A 24,015-nucleotide genomic window follows, 5' to 3' on the forward strand; every position below is an offset into this window, starting at 1 on the left:
CTGAAAGACAAACTGAAAGGTCCACAGTATGTGTACAGTATTTAAGTTGTCTGATTCTGCATGTTTGGACTTTACTTTTCTTTTTCATTTTATAGTGTAATGTGCAAAGTTTACATCAGTTTTATCTATCTATGCTTAAAATTAAACATAAATTAAAATTAAATTAAAAATGTACATCTGAGAAAAAAACAAGGTCTTCCAGTAGATGTGAAGTAGTGATTTTTATTAAAACTCATCATGCTGCTTAATAATGTGAAAGGCTAGAATCAAACTTTTCAGCATGGTTATTGACTAATTTATCAGCAACACTTAAATTGTACACACAAAGCCTGGATATCAAAATAGCTCAAACAAAAATGCTGATATGGGAAAAATAGCAAATGGTTTCAAATGAGATTTTTTGAATGATGTGAATTACTAAAAAATAATTAACCTGTTAACAAAAAACTTGTTTACTACTTGTAATAATGTAGATAATAACTTTTTCCATGTTCATTAAGCTTGAGAAGATTAAATACAGTTTTTTTCTTTTGCTTCATGGAAACTTTTTTCAGATATATTAAATTAAACAAGGCGTGCTGCAGTGCAGAGCTGTAGTTGAGTTGCTGATTCACAGATTGTACATTTCATCCAGACTTTTAATAGCTTCTACTTTACTGTATGTTTTCCACTCGCTGGGAATTTCACCAAGACCCTTGAACTTCAGATTGTAGTGATCTTCAAGCTGTGTCTGAAACTGACACACAAACCATTTCCAGTATGACAGGTTAGACCCATCAGGAGTAATGCTCCAGTTAGCATATTTGGGTCCAGCCGTTCTGTACAGTTTAAATGGAATGGACTCATCTGAATCATGACGAGGGTAAAAACCTCCATCACTTGCAACTTCTGTTGTACAGAACTCAACACTCAGATTCACTGTGTTTCTATAATGCCATCCATTGACTGCAGCGGATCGATGAAAAGGAACACTGTGGTCATCAGGACTGTGATCTTCCAGGGTGTTGATACAAACAGCTGCACAGAACGGACACTGTACCCAGCAGCACCTACACAGCTGATCAATAAGGATTTCATCAGGTTTCACCCTGAATTCTTTCATCTTATCCAGTGAGATGTTACTCATCTCTTTAACTATAGACACAAGACCTTTCTCTATCTCTTCTTTGAGAAAGTCAAAATTGTTGATGTCGCTGAAGTTTGGAGAACAGATGGTATCAAATGTCAACTTATTTGTTAGCAAAGTGGAGAATTTGTCCACCCACATGTCTGTGTCTCCGCTCTGGGTTTTTACTTTGTTTGTTGCAGCAGATAAAGCTTGACGGACTTCTTTGCTGATATCGTCAACATTTTTCTTGAGTATATTCAGAGTTTTATTTCTGTTATCTGTGAAGATGTATTTCTTTACTTCTTCCTTTATAAAACTCTCCACTTGTTTCCTTGGATGTCTGATGTAGGTGATGAAATCATCAAAGTTCTCTTTCTCTGCCAGTGACTTCAACACGTGTTTCTCCAAGTTCAGCCTGTTCCCATTGAATGCTGGGAAATTGCACCTCATCTCTCCAGCCAGATCAATGGCAGTCTTGTTACAAACAGCCTCAACAGTGGAATTCTTCAGTTTTTCACAGATCAGTTCTCCAAGAACAACAGCAGATGAGCTTCCTTTGCAAAAGCTTCTGAAAATGTTGGAATATTGTTTTTTCTTGCTTTCTACGAATGTCGCTGCATCATTGTTAATTCTGAATTTGTTGTGTGCCTCTGAAAGCCAACTCTCAGCTCTGTGAAACACATACAGTAAGAGATCAACAGTAAACTCCTTCTTCAGAGCATATTTCCACTGTGATTCAAAGTCTGTCACTTTTTCTTTAACATTTTTGGCCACTTCTTGCAAATAAGTTGATCTGTAGCCTCTTGTTGCTACAGGTTTGCTTCTAATTATATTAATGGTCTGTTGTTCAACTTTGTCAATGAGGGATCTGATACATTTTTGTTTTTCATATGGTAAAGAACTCTTTGATGTATGTAGTTCATTGTGTTGTGTTGAACCATATCCCAATATTCTTTTTAGTATTTCCCATGCACTTGCCAACATTGCCTGCTCCTTGTCCTGGGTTTCTTCTTCTAATCTCTGACTATTGTCACAATGTTCCTGGTGCTTTGTGATAAACACATAGTCACTGTAATCACCTACTTCTGACATGTTTTTATATTTAAGACTGGTTCTCGATTCCTCTATCAGAATCCATTCAATACCGAGCTCTTGAATGATTTTATCCTGATCTTCTACCAAATCGATGTCCTCAATAGGTTTTATGTCTGCAGTTAGTTCACTAACCCAGCCACTCCAAACAGAGTTAAAATGTTTTTCAAGTTCTTCTTCATCCTTGGTCTGGTCTTTTAACTGATGAGCGAGTTCTTTGCTCTTATGGAGCAGCTTGTCCTCAAACTCTGTTTTCTGGTCATCAAGCTTTTTGCGAGCTTTCTTCTGCTGGAGAACTTCATCCAGTTTTCTTTTCACTTCTCTCACCTGCTCATCATGAAACTCCTTGATTTTAGTTTCAAATCGACCTCGCCACTGGACCAACATTTCCTTGTCTCTGTTATCGTCAAAGTAAGTTGTCATATCTTTTTGGATTTCTTCATATGTTTTGCTCATTTCTTTATAAAGATAACTGAGCTCGACCTTTTCAAGTTTCAAGTTTTCTATTCTGGTATAAAGCTGGTTTTCTATGGTCAACATGTTGCTCCTGAGGTCCCAGGTCCAGTTCCCGTACTGGACCTCAAGTTTTCTGTACACTGTAATTTCCAATATGTTTTTGAAACTGAAAACAAAGTGTTCATTCATCAGGGCATTCCACAGGTCCCGGATTTTACCTTTGAACTGGGAGAGAGTAACCCCAGCAGACTGGGAGGCTTTGGAGAGGATGAAGTTCTTCAGATCTTGGACACTCTCACTGTAACCTGGATTTGGAGGAGCCATAGGTGGACTTCCCTCCCACAGTTGGGCAAAGTATTTCACATCGTTCTGAACATCAAATGTAATGACATCACTGAAGCACTCAGCAGCAGAAACTTCTTCTTTGGCTGCTAGTTGAGCCATCTGGTCCAGTTTTTCTTGCAGGCGTCTTTTTCCATCCATGTTTTTCTCTGCAGCTGCAATATCTGTAACATTCTGGTGAACAAACACACAACTTGGAGAAAGTTTCACTTTCTTCATTCTCATAAAAGCCTGAACAACGATCTGCAGGACATCCTGCATGTCAGCTGGATTCTCTCCAAAGATGTTGATCAATGTCATGTTTCCCAGACCAACCACAAATGTTGCCAGTTCATTGTCGTGGTGAAGAGTGGTGTTACCGGCCAACTCCAGAGCACGCAGTCCTTCAGTGTCCACCACTAGAATATAGTCAAACTGAAAGTCTTTCTTCATCTCCTCTGACACTTTGACCAGCTGCATGAAGGCGCCCTTGGTGCACCTGCCAGCACTCACTGCAAACTGCAATCCAAACATGGCGTTCAGCATTGTTGACTTTCCACTGCTTTGTACGCCCAAAACTGACAACACAAAAACTCTCTGGTCGCCCAGTTTCCTGATGACTTCATCTAAAAGACTAGAGATCCATGTTAAAGGTACATGACCTGCATCACCATCCATCAGCTCCATCGGGTGTCCTGATATCATCAGTTGTGCAGCCAGCTCAGGGTATTTAGACCAGTGAGTCTGAACCCTCTCTGGCTGTTTCTGCAGAGATTTATGGGCTTCATAGATCTGTCCCATTTCTCTAAAGATGTGCTCAAAGCCAAAGGTTGCTGATTGTAATTTATTTGATATTTCTTCAAGCTCGGTTTGTTTGTTTTTTAACAGATCAGATTTGTCATGTTTCCTCTTCAGAGACAAGATTTCAGACCACTTTTCATCATAACTTTGGAGAATTGAAGAGAGGTCATCTGTGGAGAGAGCATCTATTAGGATCTGAATCCATTTGAGGAAATACTCTTTATCTGTTGAAGGCAATGATGAGAGGCTTTCAATGAACAACTTCATCAGTTTGCTACAGGAAGCTGTGCATTGAATTTGTCGTATGCTCCTTAGCTCCTGTTGCTTTTTACATTTCTCCTTCTCAATGTGACCTTTGAGCTGATACTGTTCTTTATTTATTTGGCACCACTCATGCCACAGTTTGCCTTGACAAGGGAGAAATGTGTCTTTGATTTTTGAAACGTCCATCCCCTGAAGCAATTTCATTATTTTCATTGCAGCACATTTCCCTTCTAAACACAGTGTGTCATCTTCATCCACTCTGATTCCAGAGACCTCTGTCATGGTTTCAAGCTGGAAGGTTTTATGTGGTCCAGACAAAATGTTTACAATGATTCTTTTCAGTTCTGCAGAAACATCTGATTGGCTTTTGTCTTTCAGACCCATTTTGTATTTTCCATTTTTTGTCTCAACTGCATTACCACTGTCATTAACAATCAGACAAATAAGGGGCTCCTGAGACTTTAGAAGGGCTGTAATGATTGTGCTGCTTTTGTCACCTTTTTCCAATGTTGGTACAAGAATAGCATTGATGGAAGATTCTTCAATCACTATGTCACGCTGTTGTTCAAACAACAGAGCATCACCATGAAGATTACAGAAGGCCACACAGTCAGTGAAGGCATCACTGGGTTTTCCAGCAGGACAGTACCAGGCAATCTCTGCCACACCATCCATCAAAAGGCGAGATTTGGTGCTACCTGGACAGTTTCTGTGGAAGAAGGTGCTGTGACGGTCGTTGATCAAAGTGTTCATCAGCTGAGATTTAGACACTGACAGTGAACCCAGGCGGAAAAATGACACCATGGGGGTCTGAGCTTTGTAGATGGGCATACTCTTCATAGTGACAATGCTTGAATCATCTTTGGTTTGAGATATCTTCCAGGTTTTTCTTATTTGTCTGAATGTCCACAGAGGAAACTCAACATCCTTTGTGACTGGGTCAGGGACAAGCAAAGGTAAGGCGTACTGACATTGTGAAAGTTTTGTAATCATGTTCTGTTTAAGAAAACTGTCTGAGCAGTGAAATACTGCCATCTGAACGTCCATTGGATGCACATTAACCAATTTTGATTCATCCTTATCAGTGCTAGTGTTGTAAAAAGCATCTAAAGCACTTTCCTCTGTCTCAACAGTGTCAACCACTGCAATAGATGTTGAACTGCTCAAGCCAGAGCTATCTTGTTTTACAGGAATATATCTGGCTCTGTAATCTAACATCATCAACCGCTGAAGAAAAGTATGAGCTAGATCTTTCTCAGATGTCTCATGGTCCTGTTTCACAGATGGACCAATTTTAAGAAACTCTGCAGGAGACAACTTCTGTTGAAAGGTGTCCTCAAGGTGTAGTCTGCTCAACAGTGTTTTAGTATCTACTTGATGTTGCTTCTTCCTTTTTTCAGTCTCTTCAGAAATATTTAGTGAATGCTGTAAACAAGTAAATATATATTACTATGTAATAAAATTCTCCATACAGCTGCATAACTTTAATTGTCCTTAAGATACTATAAAAAGGAAATATGCTTCTCACCTCATTTTTGTTTCCAGTCATATCCATATTCTTGTAATCTGCAACAATTAATTAAAGGGCTAGATTAATTAATTAATTAATGCCATTGAGCCAACACATTTTTCTTTTGGTTTCAAATTGTTTCTGAAACTTAAATGCATGATACATTCTATTATTGTTTTATTTTACTGCACAATTAAATAATTAATTACCATGATCGTCTTTATCTGGTGCAGGAGGTACTAAACATGTTTCAGACTCTTCCTTTATGATGCTGTCATCTGTCTTCCCTGTGTGTTCAACATCGTCAGGTTCATGCACTGGATTTTCCTAAGAAAACAAATGACTTTATATTACTTCAGGTTAACTAGGCAGCACTATACAGTCTGGAGTACAATACAAATAAAGTCACCAAATCACACAACCAAGTTTTTATGATTGCAAGAAGACAATATCCTTTTCTCCATACAGTAGATTCATATGTTCATATATACAGAGGTTACCAAGGATGTTTGCAAGATATAATAGGCAATTAGCTTCCTGTAGGCCCACCACCTGCACGAAGGAGCATAAGGGATTGTGAATTGGGTGGCAGTTGTATGCCATGGCGACCCAATCCCTAAACAAGGATTTTGGCTATTAGGACACAGAACGTCACCTCACTGGGTGGGGAAAGAGCCTAAACTTGTATGGGAGGTTGAGCAGTATTGACTAGAGATAGTTGGGCTCGCCTCTATGTATAACTTGTGATCTGGATCCCCACTTTTTGATAGGGGTTGGACCCTCTTTTACTCTGGAGTTGCCCACGGTGTGAGATGGTGTGCTGGAGTGGGCTTGCTTATAGACCTATAAGAAGGTGCTCTGCCTGGGGACTCCATTATTCTGCTGGGGGAGTTTGTCCATAATGAACACCATGTTCAAGGATAAGGTCTGTTAGTGCACGTGGCACCAGGATGCCCTAGGTTGGAGGTTGGAGGTTGAAGATTGACTTTGTGATCTTCTCATCTGACCTCCAACCATTTGTCTGGGACTTGGGTTGAGAGGGGCCGAGCTGTCAACTGATCACCACAAGCTAGAGCGAAGGAGAAAGCTGGACAGATTTGGCAGACCCAAATGGATTGTGATTGTCTATGTAAGAGGGGTCTTCAACTCCTAGAGTGCTTGAGGGTTCATGGGAGTTAACCCAACCAGTACACATGTGCTTTGTGGATTTGGAGAAGGCATTTGACTGTCTCCCTCAGTATTCTTTGGAGGGTGCTTTGGGAGTAGGCAGTGCAGAGCCATTTTATTAAATATTTTATGGACAGAATTTCTAGGCACAGCCAGGGGCTGGAGTGAGTCCAATTTGAGGACCACAGGATTTCATCTCTGCTTTTTGCAGATGATGTTGTCCTGTTCACGCATAAGGGAAGGATGGTGTGTGACACTGACAGAAGGATCGCTGCAACAGCAGCAGTAATGTGGCCAATGTACGGTGTTGACATAGTGAAGAAGGAGCTAAACCGAAAGACCGGCCAATCTGCGTTATTCCTACCCTCAACTATGGTCATGAGCACTGGGTCATGACCGAAAGCATGAGGTCCCAGATACATATGATGATTAGGATTGAAAATCTTACATTTATCAGACTTTCCTCTGCATTGTCCTCCAACTCATCTACTGCAGAAGAAAAAAAAAACGATTTAACAAGGTCTCATGCAATATTTTAAATGCACACACTCAGTTAGCTAGCAATCACATTTGAATTATTATCACCAACTAAGCCACTATTGCTCCAATATCATGACTTCTAACGGCAAAAATCAAAGCATATGCAGATTGTCTCAATCAAATCCCATTCTAAATCTAAATTATATTGAGCATTTGGTAACAGTAGGAGAAAAGCATGAATTCCCTGATTTTATGGGAATTCGTTAACATTTTGCATAACAAGCATGTAAATAATGACAGAGATGTAACGACCATACTGGTACTGTACTAAAATTTGGATGAAAACTGTTCCACGCTTGTTTGCTTGTTATGGTCAAGTAAGTTTTTTTTGATCCAATCTCAATCTAAATGGTACTTAAAGAAAAACCAAAAGAATGAAGTTAATTTTATTGGTAATTCAGCCACTCTGAACCCCTCCCTACATAAACTTTGTCAGGATTTTACGGGACACAGTTTCATTCTCTTTACCCTAGAAATAAAGATTTATACTTTGTAGTTGTAGTTTATCATATGTTCATTGTTTGCTTGAGCCCCTGTGATCAAAACTTGTTCAAGTTCAGGTTCAAGATATGGCCAAGAATATGTAGGAACTGGAAGTTGAACCATCAAGCCAGGGATACGTAGACAACTGCCCTACCTACTGAGCCACTATTGCTCCATTAACATGACTTCAAACTTCAAAGCTCTAAGCATATGCAGTTTCTCTCAATCAAATCCCATTCTAAATCTAAATTATATTGAGCATTTGGTAACAGTAGGAGAAAAGCATGAATTCCCTGATTTTATGGAATTTGTTAACATTTGTTTAAACAATTTCCCTCTGGGATTAATAAAGTTTTTTGAATCTTGAATTGAATCTTGAACATTTTGCAACGAAGCATGTAAATAATGACAACATAGCGACAACACAGATCTTACAATTTGGATAAAAACTTTTCCACGTTTGTTTGCTTGTTATGGTTAAGTAAAATGTTTTTTGATCCAATCTCAATGGAATTTGTGTCACCAATTAATGCAAGTGTGAGCTCAGGTATCACTGAAACAAAAAAGAACATAAACATACTGAAATCACTGAAACAATATTATTGCTGTTCTGCAAAACTCTAAGCACAATGCAGTTTGTCTCACTTAAATATCATTCTAAATCACAGTTTTGTAAATTTCTGTAGGCAAATTGCATTATTTAGCACACTGTCTTCACCAATCATCTACATCTTCTTCTTTTAAAAGTTAAAAATTGAAAATGTCGTGATTAATTGAATAGTAGTAGTATATAAAGTAATGTGGGTGTAATCTTTAAATTCCAAAATTGAAATTTTACCTCTTTGATCTTGCTGAGACACTGAGGAATCCAGTCTTTCTTCTTTGTGGGAACTGGGCTCCAGGTGTTGTTTCTGCTCTTTATTTTCAATAAACATCTTACTGCTGTAGCAGTGTGGATCGTTTTCAGAGACCATGACATTGATTTTTTCCAATAGAGCTATTATTTCTTTTTCATCCGTCATATTTCTTCTACATGTGTGATATCGTTTTTCTTCAAACCTGCTTTTGGCTTTCAGTTCTGTCAGTGCACTTTCACAGTTTTCATCTTGTTCATGAGTCACAACTGCCATTACATAAGAAAGTGATTCTTTCCCAAAAGCTTTTTCTAACCACTGCACTCCTGAACTGTAATGGCTGTTGGACTGACCATTTGGTAACAGCAGGAGAAAGGCATGAATTCCCTGATTTAATGGGAATTCGTTAGCATTTTGCAAGCCAAGCATATTAATGACAGAGATGTGGCGACCACACAGATCATACAGTTTGGATGAAAACTGTTCCACACTTGTTTGCTTGTCATGGTCAAGTAAAATGTTTTTTGATCCAATCTCAATGGAATTTGTGTCACCAATTAATGCAATTGTGAGCTCAGGTATCACTGAAACAAAAAAGAACATAAACATACTGAAATATTCTCAAACAATATTCTCACTGTTCTGTTTTAAATTTTACTTAAAGAAAAACCAAAAGAATGATACTGCAGTGATTCTCACATTCCTGGATGTCTGTAGAAACCGTCTGGGGTGTTGAACTTGTGTCTTTTATTGTTTCTTGCTCCTCTGCAGAATGTTCAGTAATGTTGGCGATACTGGTGTTAATCTGTTCCACATCATCAACCTCTTGTGATGTAGGGTCTGAAGAAATCAGAGAGAATGAACAGAATGTTCAACAGGTTTACACATGATAATTATTATCTACTACATTTATTAGTGATTATAAAGTTTACCTTTAGGTAAAGGTAGGACTTCTGTATCTTGTACATCTGCGTTATTGTCATTGTTCATCACCTCCATTTTATGTCTCCTTATCTGCTGTATAGTCAGAGTTCAACTTTATTTATTTTTTATATTTTTAGAAATATACTAAATATTTCACTGCAGGTGTATGTTATATAATTCAAATCCAAATAGCACTGGCAGGGTTGTCAGACTATAATCTGATAACATTTTTAGAACAGATGATGGTGTGACCCACTTATACTATGTTGATGCGGGGTCATCAACCACCATGATGGTCATGACTGAGAATCTTCACAGACACAAAAACATACTGTTTTGAAATATACTGTGGGCCTAATAAAAAAAAGTAAAGCCATTTTTATCCATTTTTATAGTACACTCTATTCTCAGAGAAACACCTGCCTTCAAAATGCAAAGCTCTATTACTTGTGCAAAATCTATTTAAAAAACACTTTAACCTTTTGTAAGAGAATCCCAGGCTACACTTTTCAGTTCAGAGGTTCCAATGGTGGAACAACCTAACCACCTCTGCACACTCCGCGGCCACAATTCCTATTTTGAAAAATATCTGCTGAAAACAGAACAGTTACACAACTTTCTCTGCACTTAAACCTTCTGCCAAATGACTAAATTTAAATGTAAATGTCAGAGTCAAAGAGAAATTTTCAAGCTCTCAAGCTTCCTCCCACCCTCCAAAGAAATGCATGCATGTTAGGGTTAACTGGTCACTCTAAATTGCCCATTGGAGCAAATGTTTGTCTGTCTCTCCATGTCTGCCCTGTGATGGAATGGCAGACCTGTCCAGGCTACATTCTTATTCAATGATAACTGGGATAGGCTCCCAGTTTTCAATACTACATACATACTAAACTGTAAACTGGGTACTTTAAGATCAAGGGTTCTGTGAGATATCTGACTTGAATTCAAGTTGGGTTGGGTTGAGTAGAATGAATTTAAGGAATTACTAACTGGTGATTAAGGAAGGTGGAAACTTCTGCACCTCTCTGTGTATATGTTCCCCAAAGAAATGTGGAGAAACGTCTATTGTTTACCCATATTTTCATGCTGTAAATATTCTTGAAAATGAAAACTAGAAGTAAATCACAGGAGTATATTTATCTATGTTTAAACATATAAACAATCACAGTTAAAGAATCTAATTGCATGCACTCTTTAAGATCATATCAACTCACACAATTAAACTAAAGTTTTTTGCAGTGGTCAGTGTCTGTCAAAATATTCTAAATGCTCAGATTTGGACATGAAATCAGATGCAGAAACTCACCTTGTGTCGTGTCTTTCTTTAGTTCTGTTTGCTCTGTAACTCTGCAGTAATCCTCTCAGTCCCCTTCCTGTATATATACAAATCCAAAGCCTGAAACCCCCTCTCTCAATCTCCATCCCACCTGCTATTATTAAAAAGCTAAAAATAAAAAAGTGATACGGCACTGACGTATCACTTGTGACGTGATGTAAATCATCAGAAGTAAAAGTAACAGAGCTCTATTTTATTGAATGCCCCTGAGTTATTTTATGGCAACTATTGCCATATTTGCAGTATAATTAAGTTTAATTTCACTTTTCTTAAAGCCCAAAACTACATTTAAATGGTTACACTGGTCTACTAGATGCATCTACAGCACATCTTTAACCTTAGTTTGAGTGTCAGGAGAAGTGCCAAAAAAAGTCTGCCTTCATTGTTTACAGACCAGTAGCTCTCACATCTCACATTATGAAAGCCCTAGAGAGTCTGGTGCTGAACCGTTTAAGACCTAAGCTAATCGCCTCTTGGAGGCAACACAGGGAGATTCTTTGATTTCTGAAGTGACTTTAGTACAAAGCAACATTTACTGCTTAAAAAGAAGATCCAGAAGATTCAGACTTATCTACATGATATACAGTATCATATTTTTTGTCTTTTGCTTGTAAATACAGTTACCATTCTAGTGAACCACATCTACACAGATCTACATCTACACATGTACACAAAACAGAGATTAAATTAAATCACTTGTTAATATTAGGTATAATACAACTGCATTCTAAGGACATTGTTGCTTGTTCACACTACATGTTTAATGGGTAAAGACTTGGTTTTAAGGTTCAGGATAGAATCTGGTTTATGTTATGGTTGGTGTTCAGCATTTAGTTATGAGGTCAGGGGCTGGAATAGAGTGAAGGGTCTTCACAAGTACTGAAAGGCAAATCTGTGTGTGTACTAAAAATAACCTCACTAGTCAGTGAAGATTTTAAGAACAAATATTAAGTGCTGTACAGTATGAAACTGTAAGGTGGGTAAGATACATCAGGTACTACCATACAAACTGTACATACTCAGATTTTAGCTCTGTACACACACAAAACTGAACTATTGTTGTATAAGTTCTGCTCATTCATTACTTGTAGTGGTGTAAAAGTGAGAGTAAAAGTCCTCTATTTCCTTTAAGCTGTGTGACCTAGAGGAAAATGATAGTAGGTCTTCAGCTCACATTACCTAAACATTTTCAAACTGGTACTAACACAGCCTGTAGCTGCCAGAGTTCCATTCATTATGAAAGTTTACTATCTTTAGAAAGACATTCGACATCTACCAGGAGACCCACACATGGTAATGTAAAATATATCCAGCAGAGAACACAGGTAATGATTAATTCTCAGATATTAGTTTTACTTTCATCCAAGCTTTTGTTTTTACTTTTAACTGTGCTAATGATAATTTGAAATTTGACAATAAAACAATTTAACTTCCCTTCATTAGCTCTAATGGAACTACAGTATAGGGACATTATTATTTATTATTATATTAATAATCACTTGATATTCTATTTATTTCCTTAAAATAATTTTTATATCATTTTTTTTGGACTGTAGTTCGTATGTAGAATTGTTTCTGATGGAAATACAGACACAATACATGATATTCTGCACTCCCACAGGTGTCTTATTGACTTCACATAATATGAATAAAACATTTTATGTGCTCTAGGCTCCACCTAACGAAATAAATCACAAAGGACATTACTAGAAATTAGGTCTTAGCCTTTGTGCATTTGGCACCTGAACTAAAAATAAATATATCCATAACTAAAAAGCATCAATTGCAGATTGAAGATAAGTAAAAACCTCGGTTGGGTTAGAGTCTGAAGCATGTAAAAATGTATTCAGTGCACTGAATTAAATGTGGAAGTACTAATAAGTACTAATATTTCAAATATTAAGCCTCATTAACCAACCATTCTTAAGGAGACATTTCTTTTTAAAACCCATGTATCCGGTTTGATGAAGATGCTGATGCATTTTATTGTTCTCAGAAAGAGTCACTCACATGAGTACTGACACTGTAAAATAACTGGTTATTGCACTTTCTATAATTTTACATTTCATTTTATAAATGTATAATATTATAGGATTTAAATTACACTAATATTTAAATAATAATTCTTAAATTTCCCTTCAGGGATTAATAAGGTTTATTTAATCTTTAACTATTTTAGAATATTTAGCAATTTTTACCAATAATGGTCTTAAACGACATTTCAATTAACTAATCCTTTGTCCTGAAAAATGATGTTTCTGTGCAACTAAACATCAAACATTTTTATGTTATTGTAGTAAATGTAATCAAGTAAGATTTTTTGAATGAATGAAAAACTACATTTATTAAGGGAAAGTGAGTCAGGTAGTTGAAGTCTGTTTAATGTGCAGGAATGAGCTAAAGAGGAACAACTTGAAGGCAGTTTCAACAAGAACAAATATAAGAAAAACATTTTTTTACACACTTAAAAAATACTTGTTGTTTAACATGATGTAAGAGCTGTACTACGGAAAAATGACAACCAATTATGGATGTCATTTATTATTTCACATAAATGGAATCAACATCTTAGATCTTTTATTCATCTTTAAACTAAACTAAACTTTCTAAACTTAACTGAAGAAAGTTTCTTATTCTTAAAATATGCAAAAATAAAAGAAAACTTTGGATGAATAAAGACATTTTTATAACTCATTAACAGAATATCATACATCGTAGGACGTAGGAATTCATGTCATTTCTGGGTGATATTTCCATGTAAAAGATAAAAAAGTTAAAGCATAGATTAGATTCTTGTTTTAAGAGGAATTATTAGTCCATACTTGGTCGACAATGTCTTCATTCCTTCATTCATTTTAGTTCATGTTTAAATATTTGCATTTGCATACAGATTTAAAGCCATTTTATCAACTTATATAATAAAAGGAAATACACAGTTTAATTAAACAAAAGATCTAACTCACAAACTTTGTTTATGACCAAAACAAACACTTTGTTGTTAGACATACATAATTTGCTTCAGATCATTTTTACTGTTATACTGCAAATGATTGTATATATAACAAAAAATTTAATTAGATATTATTTGGAAATACTTAATTCTCAGTTATTCTTTGTGAAGGTCATTCACGGATTGTACATTTCATCCAGGCTTTTAATGGCTTCTTGTTTAGTGAACATCCTCCACTCACTGGGAATTTCTCCTCTGCCCTGGAATTTAAGATTATAGTGATCTTCCAGTTGCTTTTGAAATCGACACACAAACCATTTCCAGTATGTCAGCTTGGACTCATCAGGTGTAATCTCCCATGATGCATATCTCTCCCCTCCGCTCTGATACTGTTTATAAGGTACACTCTCCTGTGAGTCATGAAGAGGATAGAAACGTCTATCACTTGCAACTAATGTGGTGCAGAAATCAATGACCAGATCCACTGTGTTTCTAGTGTGCCATCCTTCAATCCCAGAGGGTCGATGAAAGGGAACGTTGTGTTTTTCAGGACTGTGATCTTCCAGGGTGTTGATGCAAACAGCTGCACAGAACGGACACTTTACCCAGCAGCACCTACACAGCTGATCGATGAGGATTTGATCAGGCTTCTGCCTGAAATCTTTCATTTTCTCCAAAGAGATTCTTCTCATTTCCTTGATGATGGATTCAAGACCTTTCTCTATCTCTTCCTTAAGAAAGTCAAAATTGTTGATGTCGCTGAAGTTTTGAGAAGAGATGGTATCAAATGCCAGCTCATTTTTTAGCAAACTGGAGAACTCTTTCATCCATGTTTTTATATCTCCTCCTCTTTTCAATTTTTCTGTTGCAGTAAATAAAGCTTGACTTACAAGTTTATTGATGTCTTCAACATTTTTCTTGAGTATATTCAGAGATTTATTTCTGTGTTTTGTGAAGATGTATTTCTTTACTTCTTCTTTTATAAAACTCTTCACTTGTTTCCTTGGATGTCTGATGTAGGTGATGAAATCATCAAAGTTCTCTTTCTCTGCCAGTGACTTCAACACGTGTTTCTCCAAGTTCAGCCTGTTCCCATTGAATGCTGGGAAATTGCACCTCATCTCTCCAGCCAGGTCAATGGCGGTCTTGTTACAAACAGCCTCAACAGTGGAATCCTTCAGTTTTTCACAGATCAGTTCTCCAAGAACAACAGCAGATGAACTTCCTCTTACAAAAGCTTCTGAAAATGTTGTAATACTGCATTTTCTTGCTTTTTACAAATGTTGCTGCGTCATTATTCATTGTGAATTTGTTGTGAGACTCTAAAAGCCAACTCATAGCTCTGTGAAACACATACAGTAAGAGATCAACAGTAAACTCCTTCTTCAGAGCATATTTCCACTGTGATTCAAATTCTGTCACTGTTTCTTTTATGCTTTTTGCCACTTCTTGCAAGTAGGTTGATCTGTAGCCTCTAGTTGCTACAGGTTTGCTTTTAATTATATTAATGGTCTGTTGTTCAACTTTGTCAATGAGGGATCTGATACATTTTTGTTTTTCATATGTTAAAGAACTCTTTGATGTATGTAGTTCATATTGTTGTGTTGAACCATATCCAAATGTTCTTTTCAGTAATGCCCATGTAGTTGTAAATTTTCCCTGCCCCTTTTTGTCCTGGGTTTCCTCTTCTAATCGCTCACAATGTTCCTGGTGCTTTGTGATAGACACATAGTCACTGTAATCACCCACTTCTGACATGTTTTTATATTTATGTCTGATTCTGGATTCCTCTATGAGAGTCCATTCAATCCCGAGCTCTTGAAGGATGGTAAAGTGATCTTCTTCCAAGTTGATGTCCTCAATAGGTTTTATACCTGCAGTTAGTTCACTAACCCAGCCACTCCAAACAGAGTTGAACTGCTTTTCAAGTTGTTCTTCATTTTTTGCTTTGTCTTTTAACTGATGAGCGAGTTCTTTGCTCTTATGGAGCAGCTTGTTCTCAAACTCTGTTTTTTGGTCATCAAGCTTTTTGCGAGCTTTCTTCTGCTGGAGAACTTCATCCAGTTTTCTTTTCACTTCTCTCACCTGTTCATCATGAAACTCCTTGATTTTAGTTTCAAATCGACCTCGCCACTGGACCAACATTTCCTTGTCTCTATTATCTTCAAAGTACGTTGTCATTTCTTTTTGGATTCCATTATATGTTTTGCTCATTTCTTTAAAAAGATAACTGAGCTCAACCTTTTCAAGTTGTCCATTTTCTATTCTAGTATAAAGCTGGTTTTCTATGGTCAACATGTTGCTCCTGAGGTCCCAGGTCCAGTTCCCGTACTGGACCTCAAGTTTTCTGTACACTGTAATTTCCAGTGTGTTTTTGAAGCTGAAAACAAAGTTTTCTTTCAGAAGGGCGTTCCACAGGTCCCGAATTTTACCTTTGAACTGTGAGAGAGTAACCCCAGCAGACTGGGAGGCTTTAGAGAGGATGATATTCTTCAGATCTTGGACACTCTCACTGTAACCTGGATTTGGAGGAGCCATAGGTGGACTTCCCTCCCACAGTTGGGCAAAGTATTTCACATCGTTCTGAACATCAAATGTAATGACGTCACTGAAGCACTCAGCATCAGAATCTTCTTCTTTGGCTGCTAGTTGAGCCATCTGGTCCAGTTTTTCTTGCAGGCGTCTTTTTCCATCCATGTTTTTCTCTGCAGCTGCAACATCTGTAACATTCTGGTGAACAAACAAGCAACTTGGAGAAAGTTTTACTTTCTTCATCCTCATAAAAGCCTGAACAACGATCTGCAGGACATCCTGCATGTCAGCTGGGTTCTCTCCAAAGATGTTGATCAATGTCATGTTTCCCAGACCAACAACAAATGTTGCCAGTTCATTGTCGTGGTGAAGAGTGGTGTTACCGGCCAACTCCAGAGCACGCAGTCCTTCAGTGTCCACCACTAGAATATAGTCAAACTGAAAGTCTTTCTTCATCTCCTCTGACACTTTGACCAGCTGCATGAAGGCGCCCTTGGTGCACCTGCCAGCACTCACTGCAAACTGCAATCCAAACATGGCGTTCAGCATTGTTGACTTTCCACTGCTTTGTACGCCCAAAACTGACAACACAAAAACTTTCTGGTCGCCCAGTTTCCTGATGACTTCATCTAAAAGACTAGAGATCCATGTTAAAGGTACATGACCTGCATCACCATCCATCAGCTCCATCGGGTGTCCTGATATCATCAGTTCTGCAGCCAGCTCAGGGTATTTAGACCAGTCAGTCTGAACCTCCTCTGGCTGTTCCTGCAGAGATTTATGGGCTTCATAGACCTGTCCCATTTCTCTAAAGATGTGCTCAAAGCCAAAAGTGGCTGATTGGAATTTATTTGATATGTCTTCAAGCTCGGTTTGTTTGCTTTTTAACAGATGAGATTTATCATGTTTCCTCTTCAGAGACAAGATTTCAGACCATTTTTCATCATAACTTTGGAGAATTGAAGAGAGGTCATCTGTGGAGAGAGCATCTATTAGGATCTGAGTCCATTTCAGGAAGTACACTTTCTCTGTTGATGGCAAGGACGAGAGACTGTCAATGAACAACTTCATCAGTTTGCTACAGGAAGCTGTGCATTGAATTTGTCGTATGCTCCTTAGCTCCTGTTGCTTTTTACATTTCTCCTTCTCAATGTGGCCTTTGAGCTGATACTGTTCTTTATTTATTCTGCACCACTCATGCCACAGTTTGCCTTGACAACGGAGAAATGTGTCTTTGATTTTTGAAATGTCCATCCCCTGAAGCAAATTCATTATTTTCATTGCAGCACATTTCCCTTCTAGACACAGAGTGTTATCTTCATCTACTTTGATCGCAGAGACCTCAGCCATGACTTCAAGCTGGAAGGATTTATGTGGCCCAGACAAAATGTTTCCAATGATTCTTTTTAGTTCTGCAGAAACATCTGATTGGCTTTTGTCTTTCAGACCCATTTTGTATTTTCCATTTTTTGTCTCAACTGCATTACCACTTTCATTAACAATCAGACAAATAAGGGGCTTTGGGGACTTGTAAAGGCCTGTGATGATTGTGCTGCTTGTATCACCTTTTTCCAGTGTTGGTACAAGAACAACATTGATGGAAGATCCTTCAATCAGTACGTCACGCTGCTGTTCAAACAACAGAGCATCACCATGAAGATTACAAAAGGCCACGCAGTCAGTGAAGGCATCATTGGTTTTTCCAGCAGGACAGTACCAGGCAATCTCTGCCACACCATCCATCAAAAGGCGAGATTTGGTGCTACCTGGACAGTTTCTGTGGAAGAAGGTGCTGTGACGTTCATTGATCAAAGTGTTCATCAGCTGAGATTTAGACACTGACAGTGAACCCAGGCGGATAAATGACACCATGGGTGTCTGAGCTTTGCAGATGGGTATACTTTTCATAGTGACAATGCTTGAATCATCTTTGGTTTGATATATCTTCCAGGTTTTTCTTATTTGTCTGAATGTCCACAGGGGAAACTCAACATCCATTGTGACTGGGTCAGGAACAAGCAAAGGTAAGGCGTACTGACATTGTGAAAGTTTTGTAATCATGTTCTGTTTAAGAAAACTGTCTGAGCAGTGGAATACTGCCATCTGAACGTCCATTGGATGTACATTAACCAATTTTAATTCATCTCTATCAATGCAAGTGTTGTAAAAAGCATCTAAATCACTTTCGTCTGTCTCAACGGTGTCAAACATTGGAATAGTTGTTGAACTGCTCAAGCCAGGACCATCTTGTTTGACAGGAATGTATCTGGCTCTGTAGTCTAACATCATCAACCGCTGAAGAAAAGTATGAGCTAGATCTTTCTCAGATGTCTCGTGGTCCTGTTTCACAGATGGACCAATTTTAAGAAACTCTGCAGGAGACAACTTCTGTTGAAAGGTGTCCTCAAGGCGAAGTCTGCTCAACAGTGTTTCAGTATCTACTTGATGTTGCTTTTTCCTGTTTTCAGTCTCTTCAGAAATATTTTGTGAATGCTGTAAACAAATAAATATATAATACTATGTAATAAAATTCTCCATACAGCTGCATAACTTTAATTGTCCTTAAGATACTAAAAAGGGAAATGTGCTTCTTACCTCATTTTTGTTTCCAGTCATATTCATATCTAGGTAATCTGCAAGACAACAATTAATCAAAGGTCTAGATTAATATGCCATGGAGCCAACACATTTTTCTTTTGGTTTCAAATTGTTTCTGAAACTTAAATGCATGATACATTCTGTTATTATTTTGTTTTAATGTACAATTAAATAATTAATTACCATGATCGTCTTTATCTGGTGCAGAAGGTACTAAACATGGTTCAGACTCTTCCTTTATGATGCTGTCATCTGTCTTCCCTGTGTGTTCAACATCATCAGGTTCACGCACTGGATTTTCCTAAGAAAACAAATGACTTAATATTACTTCAAGTTAAGTAGGCAGCACTATACAGTCTGGAGTACAACAACACAGACAAAGCCACCAAACCACACAACCGAGTTTTTATGATTGTAAGAAGACAATATCCTTTTCCACATACAGTAGGTTCAAACTACTTGTAATGTTTGTAAGACATATTAGGCAATTAGCTTCCTGTAGGCCCACCACCCACAGGAAGGAGCATATGGGATTGTGAATTGGGTGGGCCTTGGCGACCCAAACCCCAGACAAGGATTCTGGCCATTGGAACATGCAACCTCACCTCACTGGGTGGGGAAAGAGCCTGAACATGTGTGGGAGGTTGAGCGGTACGACTAGAGATAGTCAGGCTTGCCTCTTTGCGGGGAGAGGCGGTGGGCTGGAGTGGGGTTGCTTATAGTTCCCCAGCCACGTGTTTTCTCAGGTGGACGAGACAGTCCCTTTCCTGCGTCTTTGAGTAGGGGATGATGTTTGTGCCTATGGGCTGATTAGCAGTACAGAGTACCCTGCTTTCTGAGGTCCCAGCTGTCAATTGATCACCACCTGGTGGTGAGCTAGAGCAAAGGAGTAAGCAGAGCAGCCTTGGCAGACCCAAATATATTGTGAGGGTCTGTGCCAGTGGGGTCTTCAACTCCCGGCTTCAGGAGAGCATCAACCAGATCCCAAGGGAGGTTGTGGGCATTGAGTCTGAATGGACTGTTTTCCAGCTTCATTGTTGATGTGGTTGTTAGGGGTCCTGGAGAGGAGAATCAGGTGGATAGCCAAACCTCAGATTTATGAGGAACAATGGGGATTAGCTCATTACCTTCACTAGGGTACTTGAGGGTTCATGGGAGTTCACCCAACCAGTACACACGTGCTTTGTGGACTTGGAGAAGGCATTTGACCGACTCCCTTGTGATATTCTGTGAGGGGTGCTTCAGGAGTACGGGGTCCAGGGCCCTCTGTTAGGGGCTGTCCGGTCCCTGTACGACTGAAGCAGGAGCTTGGTTTGCATTGCTGGTTATAAGTCAGGCCTGTTCCCGGTGCATGTTGGACTTTGGCAGGGCTGCCCTTTGTCACAGATTCTGTTCATTATTTTTATGGACAGTATTTCTAGGCACAGCCAGGGGCTGGAGTGAGTCCAGCTTGAGGACCACAGGATTTCATCCCTTCATCCCATATGATAATGATGATGAGGACTGACAATCTTACATTTATCTGAATTTCCTCTGCATTGTCCTCCAACTCCTCCACTGCAGAATAAAAAAAAAAAATGCATTAAACAAAGTCTTGTGCAATATTTTCAATGCACACACTTGATTAGCAAGCAATCACATTTGAATTATTGCTTAACTGGGTTAACTTCCCTTTTTTCTGCAGGGGATTTTTGACCTCCAACCTAAACAACTCTTTAGTTTCTTTCTTTCTACCATGTGATATGATAGGTGCAGTAACAGGAGACACAGAAAAATGGTCAAATACAGCACTACTGTATTTGATTATGAAACAACCTGGTTAACTTTAGGGAAATATCATGACAAAGTTAAAATAATTTATAATACTGTGTCATGTTTGGTTAAGGAACTTTGTCACTATTGTCACAATAAAACATGTTTAAGATTACAGAATGACTTTGGCAATAGATGAAATGGACAAACATTAAGCTCCTGTGGTAAAGTCCATTTTTTGATAATTCAGCCACCCTGAACCGCTCCCTACATAAACTTTGTCAGGATTTTAAGGGACACGGTTTCACTCCCTTTAACCCAGGAATAAAGATTTAAATTGTATAGTTACAGTTTATTATATTTTCATCGGTTGCTTTAGCCCCTGTGATTAGTTTAAAATACGACCAAGAATATAAAGGAACTGGAAGTTGAACCATCAAGCCTGGGATACGTAGATGAATGCCCTATGAACTGAGCCACTATTGCACTACTGCGAAACTCTAAGCACAATGCAGTTAGTCAAATATCATTCTAAATCACAGTTTTTCTGTAGGCAAATTGCATCATTTAGCACACTGTGTTCACAAATAATCTACATCTTCTTCTTTTAAATGTTTAAAATCAAAAATGGGATGTGATTAATAGATTAGTAAATTCAAAAAGTAGTGTGGGTGTAATCTTTAAATTTAAAAATTACAATTTCACCTCTTTGATCTTGATGAGACACTGAGGAATCCAGTCTTTCTTCTTTGTGGGAACTGGGCTCCTGATGTTTTTTCTGCTCTTTATTCTCAACAAACATCTTACTGCTGTAGCAGTGTGGATCGTTTTCAGAGACCATGACATAGATTTTTTCCAATAGAGCTATTATTTCTTTTTCATCCGTCATATTTCTTCTACATGTGTGGTATCTTTTTTCTTCAAACCTGCTGTTGGCTTTCAGGTCTCTCAGCGCATTTTCACAGTTTTCATCTGGTTCATGAGTCACAACTGCCATTACATAAGAAAGTGATCCTTTCCCAAAAGCTTTTTCTAACCACTGCACTCCTGAACTGTAATGGTTGTTATACTGACCATTTGGTAACAGCAGGAGAAAGGCATGAATTCCCTGGTTTAATGGAAATTCTTTAACATCTTGTAAACCAAGCATGTTAATAACAGAGATGTGGCGACCACACAGATCATACAGTTTGGATGAAAACGGTTCCACACTTGTTTGCTTGTCATGGTCAAGTAAAATGTTTTTTGATCCAATCTCAATGGAATTTGTGTCACCAATTAATGCAATTGTGAGCTCAGGTATCACTGAAACAAAAAAGAACATAAACATACTGAAATATTCTCAAACAATATTCTCACTGTTCTGTTTTAAATTTTACTTAAAGAAAATCCAAAAGAATGATGCTGCAGTGATTCTCACATTCTTGGATGTCTGTAGAAACCGTCTGGGATGTTGGATCTGTGTCTTTTGTTGTTTCTTGCTCCTCTGCAGAATGTTCAGTAATGTTGGCGATACTGGTGTTAATCTGTTCCACATCATCAACCTCTTGTGATGTAGGGTCTAAAGAAATCAGAGAGATATGTTTAATAAGTTTACGCATGATGATCATTATCTCACTGATCATATATTATTATAAAGTTTACCTTCTGTCTCTCCTACATCTGTGGTATTTTCGTTGTTCACCACCTCCATCTTATCTCTCTATATCTGCTGTATAGTCAAAATAAACACAGGTAAATAATGTAATAAACACTTGTTGAGACACCACTCAACTTCAATTATGCAAAATTATTTATAATATTTTAGAAACTTCAGAAACATATGTAATGTATTTATATAAGCCAAATAGCACTGGCAGGGTTGTCAGACTATAATCAGATAAAATATTTGGAACGGATGATGGTGTGACCCACACATGCTATTTTGATGCTGGGTCATCAACCGTGATGATGATCATGACTGAGAATCTTCACAGATACAAAACATACTGTTCTGAAATTTACTGTAGGCCTGATGAAAAACCATATAATTTTTATGCTTGACAACTTTATGACCTATAGACCCTTCCATAAACTACAAAACATGATAAGAAAAGGATTTGTCATTTCTAAATTAGCTCAAAGTAAGTCAGTCTGGTCAAACCTTGTGTAGACACGCAAGTCCTGACATAAAAGCTTTAAAAAAGTGGAAAACTCACCTTTTATTTGCTCAGTGTACTCTGCCTGGTTTGTGTACACATTATGTGAAAAGAAATCTTCATATTACAACAGAGATTCCAGTTTAAAATCTGCTCCTCACAATCTTCTCCAAACTGCTCTTTGCAAATTCGATGTGATATGAACTACTGATGCAATCCCCATCTGCAGTTCTCTTACATAGAACAACGATGAAAGTGAAACTAAAACAGTAAGTTATGTTTTCCCTGAAACCTTGTGACTGAAGTAATATCAACAATACCAAATTAAACATTAACCAAACACAGTGAGCTCCGTAGGGATTTGTGTTTTTTACAGCAGTATTTTAACTGTAGTCAGTAATCTTATGTTACCAACCTACTAACCACCTCCGTACACTATTCCGCAACCTTTTCTGCACTTAAATCTCCTGCCAAAGACTAAATGTAAATGTAAATATATCAGAGTCAAAGAGACATAAAGATGCATGTATATACAGAGGATAGACTTGATGATATCCACACAGATAAATGCAGTGGATGAATCCACCAAGCCAGGCGTTTTTTTCCCCTGCTGCTTGTCCAGGGAGGGGATCTCAATGTGGATGAGGTCCTCTGGCTTGACTAGGATCTACATGCCGCCTCTGATCTAAAATGCATCAGAAGTAGCGTGCAGAGAAATCTGTTCCACTGTTTTTTGCAATTTCTGTTAACAAACAAAATACTTTTGACATACAGAGACAGATATCCTTTCACACTCACATTGCCACCTACTGTATGAGCAATTTAGAGTCACCAATTAACATATTTTGGAGGAAGCCGGAGTACTGGGAGAGAACCCACACAGCCACAGGGAGAAAATGCACCCTGACTTTTGATTTCCTCAACTGCCGTAGTGTGAATGTGTTATTTCTGTGTGTTGTGCTTGGTGTGTTCTCCTGTTGTCATTTTTCATCTTCACTTAGGAGCATTGTTGATTTCACATCAGTGTTTGCAGCCAATCATTCAAGATATAAATATTGTGCTCAAAAAGTTACAAGACATCACCAATATTTAACTTTACATTATCCCCTCGATCACCTCAGTCCAATCCTTTCATTTTATCCAGTTTAACCACGTTTATCTTCATTTTTCAACTTGTAGTAGCAGCTGG

General features: G+C 38.0%; 2 protein-coding genes across 2 annotated transcripts; both read right to left on the reverse strand.

The window, feature by feature from the left end:
- Positions 1-592: 592 nt before the first annotated feature.
- Positions 593-9,251, reverse strand: LOC113152894 (interferon-induced very large GTPase 1-like). Its single transcript, XM_026346414.1, has 2 exons — positions 8,603-9,251; positions 593-5,467 (listed from the first exon to the last, which is right to left on the reverse strand). Exons 1-2 carry the CDS (start codon positions 9,203-9,205, stop codon positions 611-613), a joined length of 5,460 nt encoding a protein of 1,819 aa, XP_026202199.1. The 5' UTR covers positions 9,206-9,251; the 3' UTR covers positions 593-610.
- A 3,965-nt stretch (positions 9,252-13,216) lies between these two features.
- On the reverse strand, positions 13,217-23,042 carry LOC113152374 (interferon-induced very large GTPase 1-like). The gene is given in 9 exon segments (XM_033326087.1): positions 13,217-15,029; positions 15,031-18,831; positions 18,934-18,971; positions 19,120-19,237; positions 20,453-20,493; positions 21,394-21,993; positions 22,109-22,249; positions 22,333-22,399; positions 22,887-23,042. Coding segments are annotated over 8 exon segments (5,835 nt in total). The 5' UTR covers positions 22,382-22,399; positions 22,887-23,042; the 3' UTR covers positions 13,217-13,982.
- Positions 23,043-24,015: the final 973 nt, after the last annotated feature.

Source organism: Anabas testudineus, chromosome 8 (genome assembly GCF_900324465.2).
Source record: "Anabas testudineus chromosome 8, fAnaTes1.2, whole genome shotgun sequence".
NCBI classification, from domain to species: Eukaryota; Metazoa; Chordata; class Actinopteri; order Anabantiformes; family Anabantidae; genus Anabas; species Anabas testudineus.

What these genes read in the sequence shown, in the direction of transcription:
- LOC113152894 (XM_026346414.1), bottom strand. Translation starts at nt 9,205, where the DNA reads ATGTTTATGTTCTTTTTTGTTTCAGTGATACCTGAGCTCACAATTGCA. An exon ending in AAGAAAGACTGGATTCCTCA is followed by an intron (nt 5,468 to 8,602) that starts GTGTCTCAGCAA and finishes ACTTGTTTACAG; the next exon opens with CATTCACTAAATATTTCTGA.